At 46.3% G+C, this 23122-nt stretch overlaps 3 protein-coding genes and 1 long non-coding RNA gene across 11 annotated transcripts; 3 read left to right on the forward strand and 1 right to left on the reverse strand.

Moving 5' to 3' along the window:
- Nucleotides 1–697: 697 nt before the first annotated feature.
- LOC122756231 (polyunsaturated fatty acid lipoxygenase ALOX12-like) lies at nucleotides 698–15282 on the forward strand. Of its 4 annotated transcripts, XM_044005412.1 has the most exons (14): nucleotides 698–912; nucleotides 3056–3263; nucleotides 3993–4074; nucleotides 4425–4547; nucleotides 4683–4786; nucleotides 5074–5234; nucleotides 6628–6771; nucleotides 7088–7297; nucleotides 9754–9840; nucleotides 10787–10956; nucleotides 13587–13708; nucleotides 14376–14476; nucleotides 14616–14783; nucleotides 14900–15282. In XM_044005412.1, exons 1-14 carry the CDS (start codon nucleotides 778–780, stop codon nucleotides 15077–15079), a joined length of 1995 nt encoding a protein of 664 aa, XP_043861347.1. In that variant the 5' UTR covers nucleotides 698–777; the 3' UTR covers nucleotides 15080–15282. The 4 variants fall into 4 exon arrangements, with proteins under 4 accessions (XP_043861347.1, XP_043861350.1, XP_043861348.1 ...); XM_044005415.1 differs by lacking the exon at nucleotides 14616–14783; XM_044005413.1 differs by lacking the exon at nucleotides 9754–9840.
- Nucleotides 15283–16556: 1274 nt separating this feature from the next.
- Nucleotides 16557–17501, reverse strand: LOC122725387. The gene is made up of 2 exons (XR_006352733.1): nucleotides 17213–17501; nucleotides 16557–16849 (listed from the first exon to the last, which is right to left on the reverse strand). It is a non-coding gene; the product is annotated as an uncharacterized LOC122725387 (long non-coding RNA).
- Nucleotides 17502–17558: 57 nt separating this feature from the next.
- Nucleotides 17559–19235, forward strand: RNASEK (ribonuclease K). Its single transcript, XM_043962486.1, has 3 exons — nucleotides 17559–17767; nucleotides 18548–18627; nucleotides 18799–19235. Exons 1-3 carry the CDS (start codon nucleotides 17690–17692, stop codon nucleotides 18938–18940), a joined length of 300 nt encoding a protein of 99 aa, XP_043818421.1. The 5' UTR covers nucleotides 17559–17689; the 3' UTR covers nucleotides 18941–19235.
- A 134-nt stretch (nucleotides 19236–19369) lies between these two features.
- C4H17orf49 (chromosome 4 C17orf49 homolog) lies at nucleotides 19370–22752 on the forward strand. 5 transcript variants are annotated; one of them, XM_043962481.1, is made up of 6 exons: nucleotides 19372–19704; nucleotides 20211–20305; nucleotides 20951–21052; nucleotides 21805–21995; nucleotides 22220–22324; nucleotides 22634–22752. In XM_043962481.1, the coding sequence occupies exons 1-6, from the start codon at nucleotides 19684–19686 to the stop codon at nucleotides 22696–22698; spliced, it is 579 nt and encodes a 192-aa protein (XP_043818416.1). In that variant the 5' UTR covers nucleotides 19372–19683; the 3' UTR covers nucleotides 22699–22752. The 5 variants fall into 5 exon arrangements, with proteins under 5 accessions (XP_043818420.1, XP_043818416.1, XP_043818419.1 ...); XM_043962482.1 differs by having other exon boundaries at nucleotides 19378–19704; nucleotides 22638–22752; XM_043962483.1 differs by lacking the exon at nucleotides 19372–19704 and adding an exon at nucleotides 19711–20020.
- The last annotated feature ends 370 nt before the right edge of the window (nucleotides 22753–23122 follow it).

The raw sequence follows: 23122 nt of genomic DNA on the forward strand, positions 1-23122 counted from the left end.
TTACTGGAGGATTGTGAAAACCTTAAAACTCTAGAAACGAGTTATGTCATAAAACATAGCCAGTATTAGCTGGAAGGGGGCATAGATAGCATCATGTCCTACTCCAAAAATCATCTTAAAAAACAAATACGGGGGCAGCTAGGTGGCGCAGTGGATAGAGCACCGGCCCTGGAGTCAGGAGTACCTGAGTTCAAATCCGGCCTCAGACACTTAACACTTACTAGCTGTGTGACCCTGGGCAAGTCACTTAACCCCAACTGCCTCACTAAAAAACAAAAACAAAAACAACAAAAATAACCAAATACGACCAAAACTTAAGAGAAATGGCTTTGCCTAAAGGTGCTTGGGCTTCGGGAAATTAGCCCTGGTTTTTATAAGAAACAGGCTATTTTCTTTCTGGCATCAGTCGGCTTGTCTATCGGCTCCCCACATCCCCCAAAACGCAAATGGAAAGTTTCCTGTTGCTGATAACCAAGTTCTCTAATTTCCCATCCACTTAGTCATAATCACCTCCAAAGAAACCCCGAAACCCCAGACGTTACCCCCTCCCCGCCCATTTTCCAAGGCAGGTCCAGGCGCATCCCCGGGGTGAGGAAAGTGGAAACTCCAAGATTCTGACAAGGGCGGGGACTGTGTAGGTACGTTGCCTAGTGTGGGAAGGGCTTCTTCACTAAAAGGCTGGAGTCTGCGCCCAGGAGCCTCACTGGACAGCAGTGGGCAGGGCTCTGCCCAGCTTTCCCGTTATTCTTCTCACAGCAGCCAGAGTCTCCAGACAAGATGGGTCACTACCGGGTTGCGGTGGCCACCGGGAGCTTTGCCTTCTCGGGCTCCGTCAACAGCGTGCAGCTGTGGCTGGTCGGGCTGCGTGCAGAGGCGGAACTGGGGATGACGCTGTGGCCAATTAAGGGACAGGTCAGTGAGAGGGTTAGGATGCGAAGGGGAAGTCTGGGAACTGGGGAGTCTGAGTGCCACGGAACGAGACAGCTGAGAAAGGATCGGGAAAAGGCTTTTTTCCCCAGCTTATTGCCATGCTGATCCTAGACTGGAGAACAGGAAAACGACGGAGTTGGAGCATAAGGGACACCCGGAACTCTCCTGTTCCTGGGCAATGGACTTGAACGGAAAAAAGAAAAAAAAAAACCTTGAAAGGACATAGTCATGAACTATGTATGGACTTCTGGGATGCCCAGGAGAGGCCATTTACCTCGGAGCCAAAGAGGCAGAGGGGTGTGGGAAAGGAGAGGGAACTGTAGAAATAATGCTTGACTTGGGAGCCAGAAGACCTGGCTTACCATGTCCCTGCTCTGTCACTGAGGATCTAGTTTATTCCCGGGTGGCCAAATCACTTCAGTTTTTTGGGAATCAGTTTCCCTCTCTGGAAAATGAGGGTGACTAGCCTACATACCTGACAGGCTTATGAAAGAGGAAGTTCTAGAAAGCGCTATGGTCCTACTTTCCCCCTCATGCTTCTCTTAGAATTAAAAAAAAAAAAGAATTATTTTGTTAAACAAAGAACTACTTTTCTCCCTCCCATCTTTCCCCCATGAAAAAGAAAGAAAAATATGCATAGTCAAGCAAACCAATTACTAAACTGGTCATGTCCAAAATATCTGCATCCTGAGTCCAATAAATCATGAGCCCTCTGGAATGGTGGTTGGTTAATGAGAGTTCTTAAGTCCTTCAAAGTTGTTTCTCTTTACAATGTTGTTATTCTATATTGTTCTGCTTCTGCCCACTTTACTCTGCATCAGTCTATACAAGTCTTCCCAAGTTTCTTTCAGTCAACTTCATCATTTTTTAGAGCACATTAGTATTCCATTATATTCACATATATATGAACATCAGGCTCTGTGATGCCTGTCCCTTGACTATTTGAAAAGCTATTCTCTGGGGGCTAGATCTTATAAATGTTCTAGAATTTATTACTTATAAGATATGCATGAGGTATGTAACTCACAGAAGATTATCTCTAAAAAAGGATCATAGAAAGCATGGAAAGCAGTCTAACTCTCACATTCCTTTTACCTGTTGAAATACCACTCATCCTTCAAGGCTCAGCTCCGATACCATGTCCTTCATAGGCTTCCCAATCCTTGCCTCCCCCCACTCAACGTGTTCTTTCTCCAGACAAACCACTTTTCATAAACTTGTGTCACTTTAAAGAAAAATTTTTTAAGTTTGATTTAATTGTATTGATCCCAACTACTCGACCAAAGAATAATCCCCCATAATGGTATCTAATGGGTACATAGTATATGAGATGGAAAGAACCTTAAAATATTTAATTCCATTGACCAAATACCATGGTACCTACCATGAATTTACACTGTGACCATCTAGTCCAACTCCTTCCTTCACTTTAGAAATGAGGAAACTAGGGGCAGCTAGGTGGTGCAGTGGATAGAGCACCAGTCCTAGATTCAGGAAGGCCTGAGTTCAAATCCATCCTAACCCTCACTTAACACTTATTGCCACCTCCCCCCCCCAAAAATGAGGAGACTGAGGCCCAAGATCATACATGCTGTAAGGGGCAATCTGGATTTGATTTTTGTTTCCAACAGTAACAGTGTGCATGAACATAATAAGTTCATTCCTCACATTCTTATCTGACATTGACCCACACACAGGAGACCAGGCTCTGGGTTGTACAATAAACAGTTACCTATGAAACATCTTTTTAATACAGAGGCAGAATGTCTTGAAGTTAGTAGACCTAAGTTCAAATCTTACCTTATTTATGACATCAGGCAAGTACCCTTACATCTGAAGCTTCAGCTTCCTCCTTTGTAAAATCTATAAAAATGCATGACTTTGTCTTTCTTTCTTTCCTTTTTTTTTTTTTTGGTGGGGCAATGAGGGTTAAGTGACTTGACTAGGGTCATACAGCTAGTAAGTGAAGTGTCTGAGGCCACATTTGAACTCAGGTCCTCCTGAATCCAGGGCGTGCTTTATCCACTGCGCCATCTAGCTGCCCCAAAGTATATGACTTTGTGAGCTATAATTACAGTTCTCTACCTCCTGGTTCTCCTACTTTCCCCTCCAACCTATATCCTAGACAATGAATTTTGAAGTTGATGTCTCAGAAGACCTGGGTCCCCTCGTGTTTGTGAAGCTTCGTAAAATCCACCTTCTGGTGAAGGATGCCTGGTTCTGCAACCACATAACTGTCTGGGGCTCTGAGCAGAGCATGGAGAAGGAGGTGGTGTTCCCCTGCTACCGCTGGGTGCAAGGGGATGACATCATCTGCCTGCCTGTGGCTACTGGTGAGAAGGGTGGAGTCTGGGGCTATGAGAGGGCAGAGGGCTTGGGGCTGAAAGGGAGCATAGAGGTTATCCAAATTAATGCCCTCATTTTAAAGAAAATGAGATTGAGGCTCATTAAAGAAATGTGACTGGCACAAAGGTGGGGTTTGGTTGGGGTTAAAGTGAAAGAATAGGAGAGAGTTGTTGAGGAAAGTTGTTGAGAAGGAAGACAGTACAGCAAGGGGGCAGGAGGTCAGAAGTACAGGGAGCTGAAAGAAAAGTCATTTGATAGTTCTATGTTATAAAGCAGTAGCTCTACCTGGGTTAGGCTGGGGACATGAGGAATAAAATGTACAATGAGTAATTCTAGGGACTTAGTAATAGAGACAGATAATAAACAAGGCCTCACAATGGAAAATGTGAAGAATGCGATTTTAGAAAACAGGAGGTGTGGGAATGAGGGAGGGCTAGGCAAGGATAGAAAACATGGTATTTACAAGTGGGGAAAGGCTAAGATGGGGATAGGAGGCTTGGGGTGAGGACACAGAACAACAGGAGACCTACTGTAAGGCTGGACAGCAGGGAAGAAAAGGGATGGGGAATGGATTTGACATGGAGGCAGAGAACAACAGAAAATGGGGATAAGACTCAGGAAACTGGCGAGCTGGGTTCAGGGGATAGAGAGCAGTTTGGAAGCACTTACACGGAGATGGAGCAGGTAAGCTAGACCTTGTTCCCATGCCTCCCCAGCTTGGATGATGAGGAATGAAGCCCAGGGCCTGTTTCAGAAACATGCAGAAGAGGAGCTGGAGGAGAGAAGGACACTCTATCGGTGATGTCCCTGACCCCTGACCTCTCAGTCACTTAAGCTCTGACTCCTGGGCCCTACCTTAAACTGTGACCCTTGACCCTTTAGTGGCCTCTCATCCTCCACTGATCCTTTATTTTTTTATTTTTTTATTTTTTTTGGTTTTTTGTTTTTGTTTTTGCAGGCAATGGGGGTTAAGTGACTTGCCCAGGGTCACACAGCTAGTAAGTGTCAAGTGTCTGAGGCCGGATTTGAACTCAGGTACTCCTGAATTCAGGGCCGGTGCTTTAACCACTGCACCATCTAGCTGCCCCTTGATCCTTTATTTTTAACCCTTCACTGACCTATTAACTTCTGATTCCATGGACCTCCAGTTGGGCCACCTGGAAGGAAGGGATACCCTTGTCAGTGGATGCAGCATCAGAGAAAGACCTGCCGGTGGATGTGAGATTCTATGAGGGGAAGAAGATTGACTTTGAGGGGACACAGGTTGCAGGGTAGGAAAAGAGACCAGAGTTAAAAACTGGGGTTTGGGGTGGGAGCTCCCAGGCACAATGACAGATATGATGCTTGAGGGGATCAATCATTCAAGCATCAAATTCCCCACTTAATTCCTTTATTCCTTATCCTAGAGTGATAGAGATTGGTCTAAAACGCCTGTACACCTGCCTGAGCTCCTGGGATAGCTTGGAAGACTTTAACCAAATTGTCTGGCGCAACAAGAGTGCCCTGTCTGGTCAGTAACAGCCCCATAATCTTTCAGTCCATTCCCATCCTCTCCAATGACCCATCCATGACATTCTGTGCTCCCCCTCCCCATAACACCAAACTTCTCCCAAATACTCTATCCTGCTGTTTTCCCACTGACCATCTTACCCAGAAATGTCCCTAAAGGTGACTCACTTCAGGCCTCTCTCCTGAGAGTGTCCTGGGCATCTCAGGGTGGAGGGCTCAAGTTCTTAGGACCCTGAAGGGAGTCAGAACATGGAGGTTAGGACCCCTACCTCTACTTTCTGCTCCCAGAGAGGGTGCGCCAGTCCTGGAAGGATGATGACTTTTTTGGCTACCAGTTCCTCAATGGTATCAATCCCACACTGCTGAGAAGGTCCACCTCACTCCCCACTAGACTCGTGATCCCCCCAGGGACAGAGGGTCTTCAGGCCCAGCTGGAAAGAAAGCTCCAGGTACCCACTTTCCTCTCTACTCCAATCTTTTCTTCTTCCTTGATATCTCTCTGATGATACAATATTAAAAAGGCTTCAAGGAATTAAATTAGGTCAGTTTCTAAACACAAACAACACAATGTTTGAAGTTTAGGGAAGTTTAGTTTACATAAGGATAACAATTTTAAGAATGGAGAAACACTAATTAAATCCTGGAAAAAACAATGACCAACCACACAAGTGCAACCAGAAGAGTCAATAGCAGTTGAGTTACACCTTCATGCAGAACCTCATTCTGCATCTGAGGATATGTAAAACACAAAGAAAAGGAACATAAGAGCAAAATGAATCTACTATTCTTTTTCTGGAGAACTTGGAGTATAAGAGAAACAAGATAGAAAAAGAAGAAACAAATGGAGACAGGAACAGATTAACAAATGAAGAATCTCCAAATGGATTTTTTTTTTGGCCAGGCATTGAAGGTTAAGTGACTTGCTCACAGGGTCACACAGGTAGTAAGTGTCAAGTGTCTGAGGTGGGATTTGAAAATTCCACTGGGACACCTAGCTGCTGCCTGCCCCACCCCCCAACAAAGATTAGTACAGTGCACAGGGGAAAAGAGAGAGATGGGAGTCAAAAGATATATTTTTTTAAAGAGACAGATAAAATCATTTAAGGAAACTTTCCTGGGGGAAGTAGGAGGGTAGGGTTTGGGAGTTTGGAAGGGTTGAGAGGAGGGAAAAGAAATTTGGGGGAAGAACAACCTCTGGTTTGGAAGTGAGAAAAGAAAAAGAAAGGTGGAAAGTTTGTTTGTGGAGGTAGAGAAGCTTGTGCTAGGGAGAGAGGCCAAATAGTATGGGAGTTTCCATTGGGAAAGGGAGATTAGAAGAGGAACAAGGCAATCCAAGCAAAGGGGCCCTTAAAGCTGTCTCAGTGTAATGTAAATTAAAAAGGCTCTGGAGAGGGGCATCTAGGTGGCTCAGTGGATAGAGCGCCGGCCCTGGAGTCAGGAGGACCTAAGTTCAAATCCAGCCTCAGACACTTAACACTTACTAGCTGTGTGACCCTGGGCAAGTCACTTAACCCCAATTGCTTCAAAAAACAAAAACAAAAACAAAAGGCCTCTGGAGTCAGAAGACTTGATTTCTAAGCCCTGCTTTGCTTTAGTAGCTGTGTGACCCTGGACAAGTCATTTCACTTCTCTGGGCCTCAGTTTCCTCCTCTGTAAATGAGGCATTGAACAAGATGGCCTCCAAGGTACCCTCCAGGTTTCATATTCTGTGGGTCTGGGTCAAGTTCAGAATCTGGATTTCTCTTTCAGTCCTTTATGCTGATCCTTTGACTGTCCCTGGTATTAAAACTGTTGTTCTACATTAAGCTCTGAACCTTGACCTCAGACTAATATATCCCCCAGGAGGGTCGCCTGTTTGAAGCTGACTATTCCCTGCTGGCTGGAATCCAGGCCAATGAGATCCAGGGAGAGAGGCAGCACCTGGCTGCCCCCCTAGTTATGTTCAAGATGGAGCCTGATGGGAAGCTGCTACCCATGGCCATCCAGGTGAGGGAACCCAGGCATCCTTCTACCCAGCTCCCTTACTCATCCTTCCTCCACCCCACTGCCTCCCCACCAACCCATTTCCTGGGACAAAGACCTCTGACTCTCTGCTCTGCCTCATCAACCCCTCTCTATCACAGACCCAGGGATCTAATGCCCTACTCATATAGTACTGTAAAAAGAGCAATGACTGGAATAGAGGCCCTGAGTTCACATTCACTCCCTGTCTGATGTTGGGCAGGTCATTTAACCTCCCCTGGGCCTCTGAGGTCCCTGCCACTTCCAGCTCTCTGACTGTATTGATTCTTTTGTCTTCCAGCTCCAGCCTCCCTGCTCTGACTCTCCAGTCCCACCACTCTTCCTGCCCTCAGATCCCTCCCTCACTTGGCTCCTGGCCAAGGCCTGGGTCAAAAATTCTGATTTTCAGCTGCATGAGCTGCAAGCACATCTGCTGAAAACCCATTTGATGGCTGAGGTGTTTGCTGTAGCCACTATGAGGTGCCTCCCAGGGATGCATCCCATCTTCAAGGTACACCCCCCCCACCTTAGAACTACCCTTCATATCCCACCCTTGTGAAGCCAGGGGAAAGGATTGCCTCTAAGGGTCCCAGAAGCCAAATGCAATTAGAGATGAATATTCAGGGAGGGTTTCTTTACACCAATTAAGCATTATGTGTTTCATCTGGCAGCAAAGAAGCTTTAGTGCAGCTAAAAGAATGTCATTTTCGGGGGCAGCTAGGCGGTGCAGTGGATAGAGCACCGGCCCTGGATTCAGGAGGACCTGAGTTCAAATCCAGCCTCAGACACTTAACCCTTATTAGCTGTGTGACGCTGGGCAAATCACTTAACCCCCATTGCCCTGCAAAAACAAAACAAAACAAACAAAAAAAAGAATGTCATTTTCTTTCTCTGGGCCTTAGTTTCCTCCTCTGTGAAATTAAATGGAACTAATGATATCTCAGGTTCTTTCTCCATCTTATATTCTGAAGTTCTAGACTGTAGTAATGTGGACATGAATTAGGTGCTCACTCCTTTTTTCTTTTTTTTTTCTTTTTTTTTTTTTTTAGTGAGGCAATTGGGGTTAAGTGACTTGCCCAGGTTCACACAGCTAGTAAGGGTTAAGTGTGTGAGGCCGGATTTGAACTCAGGTACTCCTGACTCCAGGGCTGGTGCTCTATCCACTGCGCCACCTAGCTGCCCCTCATTCCTTTTTTCTAATATCTCCTAGCACACTCTCCCTCTCCTTCCCTTTCACATTCCTTCTCCTCCTGTCCCTTGCTTGCCTGCTCTCCATTTTTTTCTTTCCTCTTACTCCCTCTCTTTCAATTGCTTTCCCCTTCTTTTTTCACTTCTAGTAGAGAGAAGAACAAACATGGAGGGGCAGCTAGGTGTCGCAGTCAATAAAACACCAGCCCTGGCCTAAGGAGTACCTGAGTTCCAATCTGGCCTCAGTAACTTGACACTTACTAGCTGAGTGACCCTGGGCAAGTCACTTAACCTTCATTTCCCCACCCCACCCCCAAAAATTTAAAAAACAAACAAACAAATGGCATAGGTGGGGGGAAAGTGTGGGAACGGGCTACCTGAATTGGAGAGTCTGTGCAGGGCAGAAGTAAGGGCTTCTTAAGATATTTGGGGACCAGATTTGTGGAGATCTTAAAGGTGGCTAAGAACTTTGGACTTTATGCTGGGTGAAAATGGGTGTTTTAAGACTAATCTGCACAGAATGGAGTAGAGAGACAATGACAACAATTAGGTTGCAATCCTATCGGAATGGTGTGACAGTGAAAAGGGAGGGCAGGAGCTAGGACATTACAAAGGAAGATTCAACAGGGCTTGGGTGATTACAGATGGAGAACAAGGGAGAGTAAGGAGTCAGGGATTACTGATCTTTTGAGCTTGAGTGAGTGACAGAAGCTGAAGACTTGGTGTGAAGAGACATAATTTTGGGGATATATGATGTGTATGGGTTTAGACAAGTTAACTTGAAATTCATTGCGTGACATTTGAGAAGAGGGAGATTTGGGACCTAGAAATATAGCAGTGGAGACCCAGTAAAAGGTTTGGGCTGAACATGTAGATTTGTATAAGACAGAGACGACTGCCAAAGCCATGAAAATATGACAAAGGGTACAAGAAGATGTGGAGAAGATGACAGAACCTATTAGGGTATCCACTATTGGGGGCAGGAAGAAGATGAGCCATTAAAAGAAGGTAACTTACAGAGATTACAGATATAGATTGTGAATAATTCCTCAATGATCCAAGGAAAAAACTTCTCAAAAGATGTGGAGAAAATGAAATTAAAGATTTTGAGCCGATCAGAAGGGAGTACACAAATAAACTTGGAATCCTAAATTTCCTCAAAAATATGTATCAGGTGATTCTCTTTCCCAACACACTACAATGAATGCTACTTCCCATCATGGTCTTCTATAGCAGGGCTTCTTAACCTTTTTTCCACTCAAGACCACTTGTTACCCAAGAAATTTTCACACAAACCCTGTTATGTAGGTATATAAAACCAGTATGCAAATCAAACATTTCCTGCCAAATTTTTCACAACCCCTCCATTCAGTTATGCAGCCCCTTATGGGGTCATGACCCACAGTTTAAGTTTTGTTCTATAATTTGGTCCTGCATACAAACCCTTTCCTCCAATCAGTTTGGTCTTCCCCAAATATGATAGGCTCAGTCTCACTTTCATACCTTTACTACTGTTCTTCTCTCTTGCTCCTACAAAACAACCAACCTCAAATGCCTTACCCTTCTTTCTCACCCAAGTTTCTTATCCTTGAAAGAACCTCAAGAGATCATCATTTTTATCTTCTTTCCCCTAGATCTGATCTCATCCCATACCAAACAGGTAATCTGTCCACATACTTTATAATGCTCCTCTACTGCAGCACTGTCCTTGCCCAGGGTCTATTGTCCTGTGGGACAGAAGCTTTCCCCCTCTTTTATCCACCTGTCCTTTTCCAATAGCTCCTGATGCCTCACTTCCGGTACACACTGGAGATTAATACTCGTGCTCGGACCAAGCTCATTGCTGATGGGGGAATTTTTGATCAGGTATGAAGGGGTAGACTCAGGACTTAGAAAAATATGGGGGAGTCAGGGAAGAATATGGACCTCCCCACCCCAGATGCTTTGTTTTTTTAATCCTTAGGAACCCATAAAGACTTACCCCTCTTACAACTTCAAATCAATGACCTGATACTATCTTATTTTTAATCCAATTAAATATTTATTAATCACCTAGCATACACTATGACTATATGGATAAAACCAGACATAATCTCTGTCCTTCATAAGCTTACAAATGGCAGAAAAGAGACATATACATATAATTGCAAGTTAGAAGATGATTTAAGTACAGAAGAAGAGTTAAACAACAATGTACAATTCGAGGAAGGAGATCATATCTACCTGGGTATGTGAGAGAAGTAACACTTGAGCTAGACCTCAAAGGAAGAGAAATATTTCAATAGATGGATGTGGAAGGATTATATTATGGTAATATATGGGGATACTGTGCCAGTTTAGCTGGAACATATAGTGTATGAAGGGGAGTAATATGAAATAAAGAAAGGGAGGCTGGAGCCAGGTTAGGGAGGACCTTGAATGCTAGGCTGAAGAATTTGTATTTTATTGTACGTACATGGGGAGCCACCTAAGGTTGGGGGCAGAGCAATGAAAACATCAAATCTGAATTGTTTGGAGTTCTGCCAGCACTGAAGGATGACTTAGAAAGGAAGAGTCTGGAGGCCAGGAAAGCTGTTAGAAGGTTATTTCATTAGTGCAGGCCACAAGTAACAAGAGACATTATTAAGGTATACCTTAATAGCCTAGCAACTGATTGGACATAAGAAAGAGGGAAAAGCAAAAAAAAAAAAAGAAAAGAAAAGAAAGGAAAAGAAATAAACCAACTCCCTAAATTCTTCCCATCTTCCTTTCTAATTTTTAAATCTGGCTCTCCACCTTCATCCCATCCTAACTTTTCATTCAACCAACACAGGTGGTGAACACTGGTGGGGGAGGTCACCTGGATGTCCTCCGAAGGGCAACAGCCTGTCTGACCTATCGATCCCTCTGCCCTCCTGATGACCTGGCTGACCGAGGGCTCCTGGGGCTTCCATCAGCTCTCTATGCTCACGATGCCCTTCGGCTCTGGGACATCATCTCCCGGTGAGGAGGTGGTACCTAGGGGAGGAATGGAGTGGAACAGGGAGAACATGGGCCAAGGGATTCCAATAGTGATAAGACAAGTAAGGACTGGGAACTAGATAATTTAAAACAGGAAAACAAGACAACCAAGCCTGAAAGGACATATAAAAGAGTCATGAGATCGGGGCCAGGATATGAGAAAAAGAAGGTCATTGAAGGGGTTGGAGCTTGCATCATCTCTATTTTTGGAGGAAAAAGTCATTGTCCACATTAACATGGCATATTATAGTTTCAAATCGCTTTCTTCACAACTACCTATGAAGTGTAGGGACTCTATAGAGAGTGAATGCTATTTCCATTTCACTCCAGCTGAGGAAATTGAGACTTAGCAACATTACATGATTTGTCACACAGCGATGAAAAATTCTCAGGGCCTATGGAAAAGAAACTTGAAACTAAAAGGTGTCTAGGAATCTTCAAATGTAAATGGAGAGAAAAAAAAGATGATGAGAATGAGGGGAGGGAGGAAAGGGAGGAGAGAGAGAAGCAGCTACAGCATAGGAGGAAGAATAACAGGAGAGATGCCCAACAATTCACAGGAGAATCCCAGGGAAAAACCCCACAAATCCATCAAATACATGACACAGATGCACAATGGATGAATAAGAAGCAAGATCGCAAATTGGCACCAGTGAGATTTAGTATGATTCATGAATAGAACACTGCTATAGAAAGTTATGGCTTATTCAAATGGTAAAGGATAACAAGGGACAAAAAGCAAAAAAAAAAAAAAAGTTATTTCTCAAGCTCCAAGCCTAAGTCAGGACAGTGTGATACTTCAAGTTTGTGACCAGAATGAGGATGAGACACTCATGCTCCATATACCATTTGACAAAAGGAAGCTCACTCAATCAGGGTAAGCAAACCTAGAGCAAGAGTTCAATTGCTCCCCTCAATTCCATAGTAGGCATAGTGGTGCACATGATCAGGAGATCTTTCCTCATAGGGCACTCAGAAGTCCACCAAATCTAAAGAGTATTGACTACTCATGGGCTAGGCTTTTATATCCTGGACAACTGGTCTTCCCAACTCCTGTTACCATGTGATCATTTCAGTAAAAAATTGTTTTAGGGGCAGCTAGATGGCGCAGTGGATAGAGCACCGGCCCTGGATTCAGGAGTACCTGAGTTCAAATCCGGCCTCAGACACTTAACACTTACTAGCTGTGTGACCCTGGGCAAGTCGCTTAACCCCAATTGCCTCACTAAAAAAATTAAATAAATAAATAAATAAATTGTTTTAGCATGCACCTCCAATATATCTATATTTATACTTATTTGTATATATATATATATTAGTATTGTGTGATACTGAACTAATAAGTATATAAACTGTAAAAGATACGAAAATAGAAATAAAAAGTACAAGATAATGAAGAAATAATATTTGAATTAAAAATGAGCCACTGGATCTGCACTTTTATAAAATCACTTTGGCCATTGTGTGTAGGATGGATTGGAAAGAGGAGACATAAAGCTGTTACAATAGTCCAGGCAAGAAGTGATATGGGTCAATACAGTGATAAGGAGTGTTGGCTATGTGAGAAAGAGAATGGTGCAAGAGATATCACAGAGGTAGAAATGCCACGATTTGGCAGCTTCCTGGATATATGGGGTGAAGAAGAGAAAAGAGAGTCTAAGGATAGCACCTAGGTTGCAAACCTGGCTGATAGGAAGAGAAAATTTCAAAAGCTTCAGAGAAAGTATAGAATAAAATTCCAAAGTCTATACTCAAAGCTAGCCTAGGAAGGAGGGGAAGCTCTCAAAAATTAATATCTAAGGAAGGAAATAGAAAAATGCCAATGAGGAAGAAAAGTGAAAATCCTCTGAAAAGACTACTGCATCTTTTGACCACTTAACCTTAATTGGGGATGAACACAAGAGTAGAACAATCCTAGGAGAACAGTGTCAAGCACAGAATGATCTGACTCTGGTAATGAATGCTGAAGACAACAAAAGGCATTCTAAGTTATGTTTGGGCAAAAAAGGTCCAAAGGAAAGACAGAACTACTGCTCAGACAGATGGCATGATGATGGCTGGAAGGCCAAAGTCAGCAACTTGCCCTTTGGACAAGTTCAAGTCCCTGAGCCCAAATCAATACCATTGCTAAAGGAATGTTAGTGATGTATGAAAGGTCAGGAGAATGAGAAAGATACTGCAGGACTGGAGAAGGACAAAGGTCCCAACTGTCCAAATTGGGAAGAGAAGGCAGAAGATTTGAGAGGAATAGGAAGCTTTCAATCACTTAAATGACCAGCTTAGGACTTATAAGAAATGCTAGATTTGTTCTGTGCCTCACCTGGCAGCACTAAGAGCAAATGAGAAAAGTAAAAAGAAGTTTTTTAAAATACAGAGCTACCCAACAGGAAATAAGATACCTCAAAAAGTAACAGGTCTCCCTTATTGGTGATCTTCAGATGAAACCAAAATCACAACTTTTTGGCAATATGATATAAAGAATTTTTTATCAGTTTGGGGTGAAAAAGATGTTCCTTGAACTTACTTCTAACTTTAATTCTATGATTCTTAGTGAAGCCCCATCTGTCCCCCTTAGCTGCTTTTCCCTGACCCCTTTCTCTTTTGGGGAGCAGGTATGTGCAAGGAATGGTCCAACTCCATTATTCAGGGGATGAGGTTGTGCAGAGTGACCCTGAGCTACAGGCTTGGTGCCGAGAGATCACTGAGATTGGGCTGTGTGGGGCCCAGGACCGAGGTAAGACTCCACATCTCATGCTGAAAAATCATCTCTTCTAAACGCTTCCTAGAGACCTCTCTAAAAGTCTCCCTGAGCTCCTCTACCTTCATAAAACTCTTTGCAGGCATAGTGACCACCTAAGATCATCTCAGACCCCAGGCCCCTAACATTTCCCTACACCCCAAATGTTGATAACACAGAGACAGAAACAACCCCAGCCCACAAACACAATGCACCAAGAGCCACATAAGGCACCACTTGGCAGGATTCTTTTTCCAGTAGGTAGATCTTAGCATCTTCATCCTTCAAGCTCCATCCTCTCTGCAAGGATAAAAGTAAGAGACATTTCTTCCATCAAGGACTAAGTTCCTCCTTCCTCACCTATAGTCCTCTGGCTGTCTCTGGCTACCCCTGCCTGTTGTAGTCCACCACATACAGTCCTTGTGCAAATCTAAACTTATATCTAAACCTACAGAACACAAAGACTTGTGAGTGGAGGAAGTGATTTACACTTCTAAAGCCCTCTAAAAGTGAAGGGAAAAATGAGACTTTGGATCATACAGCTTCTAAAAGCCAATATTTTCCTAAGTCCACACATCCCAGTATTTTGGCCACCTCATGGGGACACCAGCACTTCTTTCTCCCTGAGTCTTCTGTTTCATCTACAAACTCTTCTCTCCTCCAGGGTTTCCTGTCTCTTTCCAGTCCCGTGCTGAGCTCTGCTACTTTGTCACCATGTGCATCTTCACATGCTCAGCTCAACACTCAGCCGTTAATCAGGGACAGGTAAAGTAATTTAGAAATGTGAATCCCTGAGTGTGTGCAGGCCAAATACCTTTCTTTATCAAAGGAAGGGTTTAGAGGAAGGGAACTAAGGGCTCAGATCCCTAGGTCTCTAAGTGACTTCAGTCTCTCTCTACCACAGCTAGACTGGTATGGCTGGGTCCCTAATGCTCCATGCACTATGAGGCAGCCACCACCAACCACAAAGGATGTGACATTAGAGATGGTGATGGCCACACTTCCCAATGTCCATCAGGCCTGTCTCCAGATAACTATTTCATGGCACCTGGGTCGGTTCCAGCCAGACATGGTGAGAGCCAGGGCCAACAGAGGGAATAGGGCTCAGAGGGTAAAGGAATAAAACTGTTAGCCAAGGGTCTGCAAACCTGAAGCTTGTGACTGAGATGACCCTCTTCTCTGTCCCAGGTACCCCTTGGTCATCACAAGGAGGAATACTTCTCAGGACCTGGGCCCAAGGCTGTACTGAGACGTTTTCAGGATGATCTAGAAACCCTGGAAGGGGAGATTGTGGCCCGGAATAAAGGCCTGGACCTGCCCTATGAACATCTTAAGCCAAAACGTATAGAGAACAGTGTTACCATCTAAGTCCAACACCTGGCTGACCACCACTCTGATTGGGTTGGAAAAGCCCTGTTTCCTTTCCTAACCTTACTCCTTTTACTCTCATATCCACAGAAACAAAGACCACAAACTTGAGGCTCTGTCCCCACATTGGACCTGCCTGCTCTTTCTCACCCCCACACTGAGGAGTCTTTCTCCATCTGGTATAAAGCATGCTTAATATCACACTCCAGTGTCATGGGTCATTTTTTCATATTCACTGCTTGGCAACACTCCTCTCCCACTGCCCACACATGCATCTCATTCTCTGGCACTGCTCTTCCTGGTAAGAAATGACCTTCCCTTTGACTCCTCCTGGGCCAGGCTTATATCATTCTGCCCAAGGAAGGGAAAGCTGCCAGTGTAACCAGATGTGAAAGTATCCCCTATTTCCAGCACTGATAGTCCCCCTAACTACAACACCTCATTGCTTCTGTGTCCTTTTATATCCCCGTCCCTTTGCCACAATCTTCAGGAAATAAAGAGATAAATCTATATACTATAAGCTATCTCAACCTATATTGCTCAGAGAACAAAATAATTGCAATGCTGGCATAAGGCCACTGTACCATCCAGGTGATATTCTAGGACACAGTCATCTTCCATGGCTCAAAAGTTTACAGTAGTTCTCCAAATAGCCTTTTTTGAAGCTGTTTCCAGCATCACTCTGTACTATCACTAAGGGTAATTGATTTTATGCCCTTCTTTTTATTTTAATTTTGTGTCTTTCAAGCTTCATACAATTTACTTCTTTTTTTTTTTTTTTTTGCGGGGCAATGGGGCTTAAGTGACTTGCCCAAGGTCACACAGCTAGTAAGTGTCAAGTGTCTGAGGCCGGATTTGAACTCAGGAACTCCTGAATCCAGGGGTGGTGCTTTATCCACTGCGCCACCTAGCCGCCCCCAACAATTTACTTCTAAAACACTTCTAAATTATTCGGAACACTATATGTCCATTATCTTGTGATCAACATACATATGGGTACAAAGACTCAAAGTCTAAATAACATCCTATCCTATATCATTAAAGTAGTATCTGAGGTGAAACTTGAACCCAGAACCTGGATTTCAAATCACCGATGCTTTTTCCACTGCACCATGTTGACTCTCCAGTGTCAAATACTAAACCTTTTAGTCTGCTCACACAGCTCCTCCAAACAAATCCTTTAATAACTTTATTTTTAACAACCTTGTATGGTAGGAAGTATAAATGGTATTATCATCATTGACAAATGAGGAAACTGAAATTAATATAAATTAATCCAATTGCCCAAAATTATGCAGTAAAAGATGAATGGCACCCAGGTCTACTGATTACTTGTCCAGTCCTCTTTCCACTACAGCTACTCTGATCAGCTCTAAGTCTGTTCTACTTTTCTCTAAGTTCATGAGCCAGAAATGAATAAAGTATTCCAGAAATGGGTAAATGTTGTTTTCGTTTTTGTAGGAAGGAAAAGTGTACGATAGTGGAAAGAGCATTTAATTTAGAGACCTGGGTTCAAATTCTGACCATGACATCAACTCTGTTACAATGGACAAACCACAACCTAAATTTCCTTTCTGGCAAACAAGGGAGTTAGATAAGATGGGTCTTATAGCTTGAAGCACGAAGCATATGGCTTTCTCTCAATGAGAAATTACTTTCCTGATGACTCCCAAGCCTCTAGTTTGGATCACAGAGGCCCACTGACTCCAGAGAATTGGAGCTTAATGCTGAGATGGTCCGAAGATGCTATTCCTGGTTCCAAAGTGTTAACTGAAAAAGAAGGAACAAGGACCTTTCCCTCAGGTTGTCTCAGTCCCTGGTTCTTGCTACCCCGCCCCCCTTCTCCTGACATCTCTGGAGGCCCACTTGGCAGACCTGAGAGCATACATGCCATCATGCCCTCGGACAACCAGGCTTTACCGCATCCCACCCAACCAAAGGTGGAAATGGATCTCATTCCCCTCTCCTCATAAGACGTACCCCCTCCACTACAGCTGGGCAAGGTGTCCCCTCCGCCCTGCCCCGCGTCCTCTCTGCATTTTCCCAGTTAAGGGATGGGAGAAACTAGGCCGATATCTACCCCGAAAAAGGGGGGGGGGGTGCTTCGAACTGGAAATCCACTGATGCACTCACTGTTCGGAGAGGTTAACAGGGAGACCTTCGGAGTCACGTGACTCTGGAATTGTTCAGTCACGTGAAGCGCCCCCCCCCCTTTTGTTCCGGCCACCCGCGGACTGTACCATATTCAGCGGGAAAACGAGGAGGGAAAGATCCGTATTTGCCCTCGGATCCGATAAAATAGGACTTTGTGGGAGCTGCATGTGCTGCAGATTTCATCCTCGGAATGCCTTCTTTACAGCTTTTCTCTCTGCCAGTCCGTTCTCTGAGAACAGTCGGTCTCCAGAGTTCTAAATCTGCTCCTTACCCCTCACTCCTTGGTCCCGCCCCTTCCGCGGGTCACGACCCTACCGGCTCGTGCTCCGCCCTCCCTCCTGGGGAACCTCCCACGTCCATTCCAGCTTCCTTAAAACACCTTAATCCTGGCCTCGGTTCCCAGGGACCGACACTTCTCTCCAGCCCCTACGCTGTCCGTCCCGGACTGGGATTGCCATGGCTTCCCTCTTGTGTTGTGGGCCGAAGCTGGCAGCCTGCGGCATCGTCCTCAGCGCCTGGGGGGTGATCATGTTGGTGAGGAGGCCGAGGGAGGGCGCGACGCAATTGGGAGAATCTCTAGGACGGGCCGCACGGAAAATCTGTGGCACCGAGGGATTGACTGATTGAAACCCTTTTGGGGTGGGACCTGAGAGCGTTTTCAAGGGATCGTGGGAGCCGACTTGAGGGAGAAAAGGATGGCGGGGGACAGAATGAGAATTTGAGGAACTAGGGGAGGAAGGGGCGAAGTCAGACAACAGCATTGAGCCAACTGCTAAGCGCTGGGGATTACGAAGACGACGCAAACGACCGCTCCTGCTCTCGAGGAGCCTACTCTGATGGAGTGAAATCGAAGTTAGGAAGAGGGAAAGGTCTGGCGAGCTTAAGGAACAAGAGCTAATTAAGGAAAGCGAGATTCCGAATCTGTTAAAGGACAAGGCTGGGGGTAGTTTCCCCTAATTCTCCCCTGGCCCCGGGAATGGGGTAGAAAGCCATATTAGGAAGTCCTTCCCGTGCTCTCACCTCGGTGAGACAAGGGCGATGTGGGTGAGATCTGTTGCTGGATCCCTTGATGGGGCCTTGTCCTTTTTGAGTTGGGGGTGGGATGGAGGGAAGGTGGTCTCAGTTTCACCCCAGTGACCTCTCGAATTAGGCGGCCTGTTCTGGTTTAGTCTGGGCCCATCCCTAAGTACTGCCAGAGCTGAGAGCCTGGTGTTATGGCAACGAGAGGGAAGAAGGACAGGTCAAGGTTGATTCTTGAGGAGCGACTGGGAACCTAGATTTGTGGTTTCACTTAGCCTCATATTCCTTCCCCAGGTCCTTCTTGGAATTTTCTTCAACGTCCATTCTGCTGTGCTAATTGAAGATGTACCTTTTACTGAAAATGATTTTACTGAGTGAGTTGTAGGGAATGGGAGGGATTTCCCAGGGACAGAGGCTGGAGACTCAGGCCCCAATTAGCTTGGAGAGCTGGCGGAAAACAGAGGGGGCTGGATTTCAGGTACCCTGGGGGCAGTGAGGACTTGGGAGGCCAAGCAGCCGTCCTCACCCTTACTTTCATCCTCCAGGAGTGGTCCTCAGAAAATCTATGAACTTTATGAACGAGTGAGCTACAACTGCTTCATTGCTGCTGGCCTCTACCTTCTCCTGGGAGGCTTCTCATTCTGCCAAGTACGGCTCAATAAACGCAAAGAATACATGGTCCGTTAGGCCACCCCCAAGGATTTCCGGGTCCCCCTTGCCCCATATCTCTTATTTAAATTCCCTTCTCTCAACCTTCCCCTTCCTTCTTGAGGTTCTTCCATTTCTTTCACTTTAGGAGCTGAGGGTGTTGCTGGTTGCCCCCTGGAGAGTGGGTCGGGGTGGGGGGTGGGGAAGAGGAGGGCCCCAGTTGGGCATGTTGCTGGGCGGTTTATCCCAGCTGTGTGGGAGTGGCTCTCCCTTTCCCGTGCTAGCCCCGCGGCTGTCTCCGCTAGTAAAAATAAAGTGATGGTGTTCTCTGCGGCCTCGGTGTGAGTTTGTACTTGTAGCCCCTGCCGTCTTTAAGCGCCTGGGGAGCTCGCAGAGTTGGAGGGAGAGCAGGGAACCCTCGACCAGTATAGGGTTAGGGAGGTGGGGCGTGGTAAGAAAGCAAACCCGGAGGAGGATTAATCAGAAACGGAAGTGTCCCGGTGCCTCGCCGGAAGCTGAGTGAGCTCCGCCTACCAACCCCGGTAGTAGGGGCGAGCGCCTTTGCCCGCCGCCTTCCCTTCATGCCCCGTGGACTGAGCGTTCCTTCCGACTGATGGTGCGGGGGAGGAGCGCGAGCGCGGCGGACTCCAGGGGCCGGTGAGAAGCAGCTTGCCGAACAGAGGGGCGGGACTTCCGCGGCCGTTTGGTGGCTGGGCTGCTCCCGTTCTCTGCTCGTGCGGCAGCTGCTGCAGCTGCGTCCCCGGGAGCTGGCGTCCAGGGCCATGACGTCAGCTTCCACCAAGGTGCGCGCTCCTCCCCCACCCCCGCCCGGGAGAGACCGAGAGAGCCAGGGTAGTCCGGCGGGGGGGAGGCCAGACCCCCTCCCCGAGGATAACGCCTCTCACCGGACTTGGAGAATGAGGAATCGCGGGAAAGGACCCCCTTCCAACCACCCCCCAGCCTAGCGTCCTTCCCACCAATCCTGAAGTTGTAGCACCTTTCCCCTACCATCCCAGGGAAAGGGGGAACGGGGACCCTCTGGATAGCGCTTTCTCGGGAGCGGAAAAGGAGGTTGGGTGTCCTTAGTTTCCACTTTTCACCCAGCGAGGAGAACTCCAGGTACATCTCTCACCTGGCGGGGAGAATGGAGATTCTGATAGAGTGCTTCCCCTAGAGCGGGAATCTGCTAGTATCACACTCCTCCCAAGGTAGAAGCATGCTCCAGTAAAGCGCCCCTCGGGATTAGCTTGTGTCCTGGGCATGTACCCCCTAATCCTAGTGGTTGGATCCATCACCTGCCATCCTCCAGGTTGGGGAGATCTTCTCCGCTGCTGGTGCTGCCTTCACAAAGCTTGGTGAATTGACAATGCAGCTGCATCCAGTGTCGGACTCCTCCCCTGCCGGGTATGTTTGAATTGGGAGGAGAATAGCGGAGCAGGATCCCACTGCCCCCAACCCAGGGAGGAGGGAGGAGGGAGGATCTGACACACGTTGCCCTAGCCGAGGGAAGGGATAGACACTCCACAGTCACCATTTCCTGACCCCTGGTTTTCAAATTAGTGCCCGTGCCCTTGCCCTTGACTATGGGGGTTAGCCTCTTGGCTTACAAGTCTCTGTAGACTATTGATTATGTGACCTTGAGCATGTCATTTAAATTTTCTATGCCTGTGAGGGATCACTAGTAAAGGCACAAGTCTTTGGGCTGTTATAAGAATCAAGTGAGATTTGTATAACTGCTTTGTTAACTTTATCATACTGTACAAAATCTGTTATTTCAACATTACAGGCAGGCTCTTTGTATGTTAGGAATCAGATCATATTTATGTAAGTTTCATGCCCAGAGTTGAGGGAGGCAGATGTGGGGGTTTATGCAGGGTAGTTTAAATTGTTTCTGTGAGGTGCCCAGATACACACTTAGGGTTTGTGGAAGGACTAAGGGGGCTGGCTCGGTGGTTTTGGAACTGAAAATCCAGAGCATGAGGTGTGTGGGGTGATTTTACCCCTCCTTCCCCTACTCCACTTCCCCATCCCCCTCTCCCCTCCTGACAGTGCCAAGTGGACAGACACCGAGATAGAGATGCTGAGGGCTGCGGTGAAACGATTTGGGGACGATCTTAATCGCATCAGCTGTGTCATCAAGGACCGGACTGTGTGAGGGAGGGTGGTTAGACAGGGAATGGGGGGGTGTGAACAGCTTTTCCTCCTCCCACCTTTTCATCCTCCTCCCACTTTTTCTTCCTCCCCTTGTACTACCTTTCCTGCTGTCTCTGGTCATCTTGGTAGGATGTCCCTGGGAACTGGATGTAAACGATATGGGAGTTACCACAGTTGAAGCAGGGATTATTGAAATATTTTGGTAGGGTCTCCTAGGTTACCTCAGAAAGTAGTTTGCTTAGGATCTCCGAAGGTACTTATGAAGATTGTGCTTATTGTAAGACCCCTCCTAGAGAGTTACTTCTAGAGAGACTTGCATTTGGAGTTGTTTCCTTATGTTTACCTAGGGTGGGGTTCCCACACTGTAGAGAGGTATTTATGGTAGATCTTTATAAGCCAATGTCCTACCCTCCTGCCTGCTCTCCCCTCTCTCCCCAATCCACTCCTGTCATAGGATTCCCTCTCTGTAGTTTCCTGGAATTCCAAATAAAGAAGCATGAAGCCTCCTCCCCTCCTTTCTCAGACATTTTACTTCTAAACCTCCTGGCCCTTCCCCTAAGTGGTCCAAACACTTGGAAAAGTGAAAAGTAATCCCTCCTTAGAAAAAGATTAGGGATTTCTGAGCTAGAGTTTCCCAGGCCACAGATTCGATTCCCCTAAGTTTCCTAATATCTCATCCCCCCTCTTATCCACCATATCCCTTTGACACCCTTTCCCCTTTTCCCCTGTCCCCTGTCTTTCCTCCTCAGTGCTCAAATAAAGTCTACAGTGAAAAGAAAGGTATATGAAGACTCTGGCCTCCCTCTTCCAACTGAATCACCCAAGAAGGGGCCCAAGAAGGGAGCATCTAGTGTCCTGGTTCCTGCCCTACCTGTACCCCCACCCACTGGGTCTAGTGTCCCTGAAACTGGGGGCCCTCCCCCGAAGAAGCAGAAGGCTGGTGAGGGCCATGGAGTGTTTTTTGTAGGGGAGTGCTAAGGAGAAAGATAAGATCTGAGGTCAAATGAATGAACTTGGAAATGAGGCTAAAAGGGAAAAGTTCTCCCTCAACCTGTGGGGGAAGAGCAAGAAGAGGAGTTGGGAGGAGCTGAGGAGCTGGGGAGCTGGGGTTGGGAAGGTTTGGGGAAATTGGGGGGGGGGACCTAGTTGATGCCTCCCTCTCAGATGTGACGCTGAGCGCCCTGAATGACTCAGATGCCAACAGTGACCTAGTGGACATTGAGGGGCTAGGGGAGGCTCCCCCAGCCAAGAAACTCAACTTCGACCAGGGTAGGAGTCCTTCCCCTTCCCACATTAGTGCAGGGTTGGGATTTGGGGGAGAAGGTATACTTGGGGAGAGGGAACTGTGTGGGGTGGGGAGATATGGTATAATAAAAAAGTGGATTGGAGTTACTTGACTGCTTGATTAGGGGCTTGGCCACTGACTAGCTGTGTGACATTGGTTAAGTCACTTCCTTTCTCTTCTCTAAAATGAATGGGTCAAATCAGATGTTCTATACATTTTGTGACAGGTAGGCATTTCCTTGGAGGGGTGGGTTTAGGGCTCTCTATCTCTCCTCATTTCATTTCCTGTTCTAGACAGCCTGAAACTAGACTCTGGACTTCTCACGACCTCTACTGATCCTCCTTTGCTCTCCCGATGACCTTCCCACCTCTGACCTCTGTGACCCTTTTATCGTGGACCTGAGTGGAAACCGGAAAAAAAAAAAGGAAAGCTAGAGGAAAATAAATATTTGCCCTACAGACCCAGTGTGAACACATGCTCTCTGCCCATGATGGACATTTTTTTACAGAATCAAATAAAAATCTCACTCTTAATTTGATGGCTTTGTCTCTGTCTCATCAGAGAACGAGGGGCTATTCCTCCAGCATTCAGAGACGAGTGAGGCTTCTCTCCACAGCTGCTCTAGCCACCCCCTTTCTGGAGCAGCACTCTCAATACTGGCATGGCTTTCCCTCAGGTGCCAATATTTTTGTGCTGCTAAAGCCAGGGGGGCCTGAGGTGGTGGTGGGAGTGGAGTAGAAAACAAAGTTGCAGACAAAAGACTTCATTTAGTTGAGGTAGAA

The sequence above is a fragment of the Dromiciops gliroides genome, chromosome 4 (assembly GCF_019393635.1).
Source record: "Dromiciops gliroides isolate mDroGli1 chromosome 4, mDroGli1.pri, whole genome shotgun sequence".
Lineage (NCBI taxonomy): Eukaryota > Metazoa > Chordata > Mammalia > Microbiotheria > Microbiotheriidae > Dromiciops > Dromiciops gliroides.

Excerpts from the sequence above, each read along its gene's own strand:
- LOC122756231 (XM_044005412.1), top strand. The coding sequence starts at position 778 with ATGGGTCACTACCGGGTTGCGGTGGCCACCGGGAGCTTTGCCTTCTCG. Across the intron at positions 4,075-4,424 it reads GAGAGAAGGACACTCTATCG|TTGGGCCACCTGGAAGGAAG; the intron begins GTGATGTCCCTG and ends ATGGACCTCCAG. Across the intron at positions 5,235-6,627 it reads AGCTGGAAAGAAAGCTCCAG|GAGGGTCGCCTGTTTGAAGC; the intron begins GTACCCACTTTC and ends TATATCCCCCAG.
- RNASEK (XM_043962486.1), top strand. The coding sequence starts at position 17,690 with ATGGCTTCCCTCTTGTGTTGTGGGCCGAAGCTGGCAGCCTGCGGCATC. Across the intron at positions 17,768-18,547 it reads CCTGGGGGGTGATCATGTTG|GTCCTTCTTGGAATTTTCTT; the intron begins GTGAGGAGGCCG and ends TTCCTTCCCCAG. Across the intron at positions 18,628-18,798 it reads ACTGAAAATGATTTTACTGA|GAGTGGTCCTCAGAAAATCT; the intron begins GTGAGTTGTAGG and ends TTCATCCTCCAG.
- C4H17orf49 (XM_043962481.1), top strand. The coding sequence starts at position 19,684 with ATGACGTCAGCTTCCACCAAG. Across the intron at positions 19,705-20,210 it reads TGACGTCAGCTTCCACCAAG|GTTGGGGAGATCTTCTCCGC; the intron begins GTGCGCGCTCCT and ends GCCATCCTCCAG. Across the intron at positions 20,306-20,950 it reads TCGGACTCCTCCCCTGCCGG|TGCCAAGTGGACAGACACCG; the intron begins GTATGTTTGAAT and ends CCCTCCTGACAG.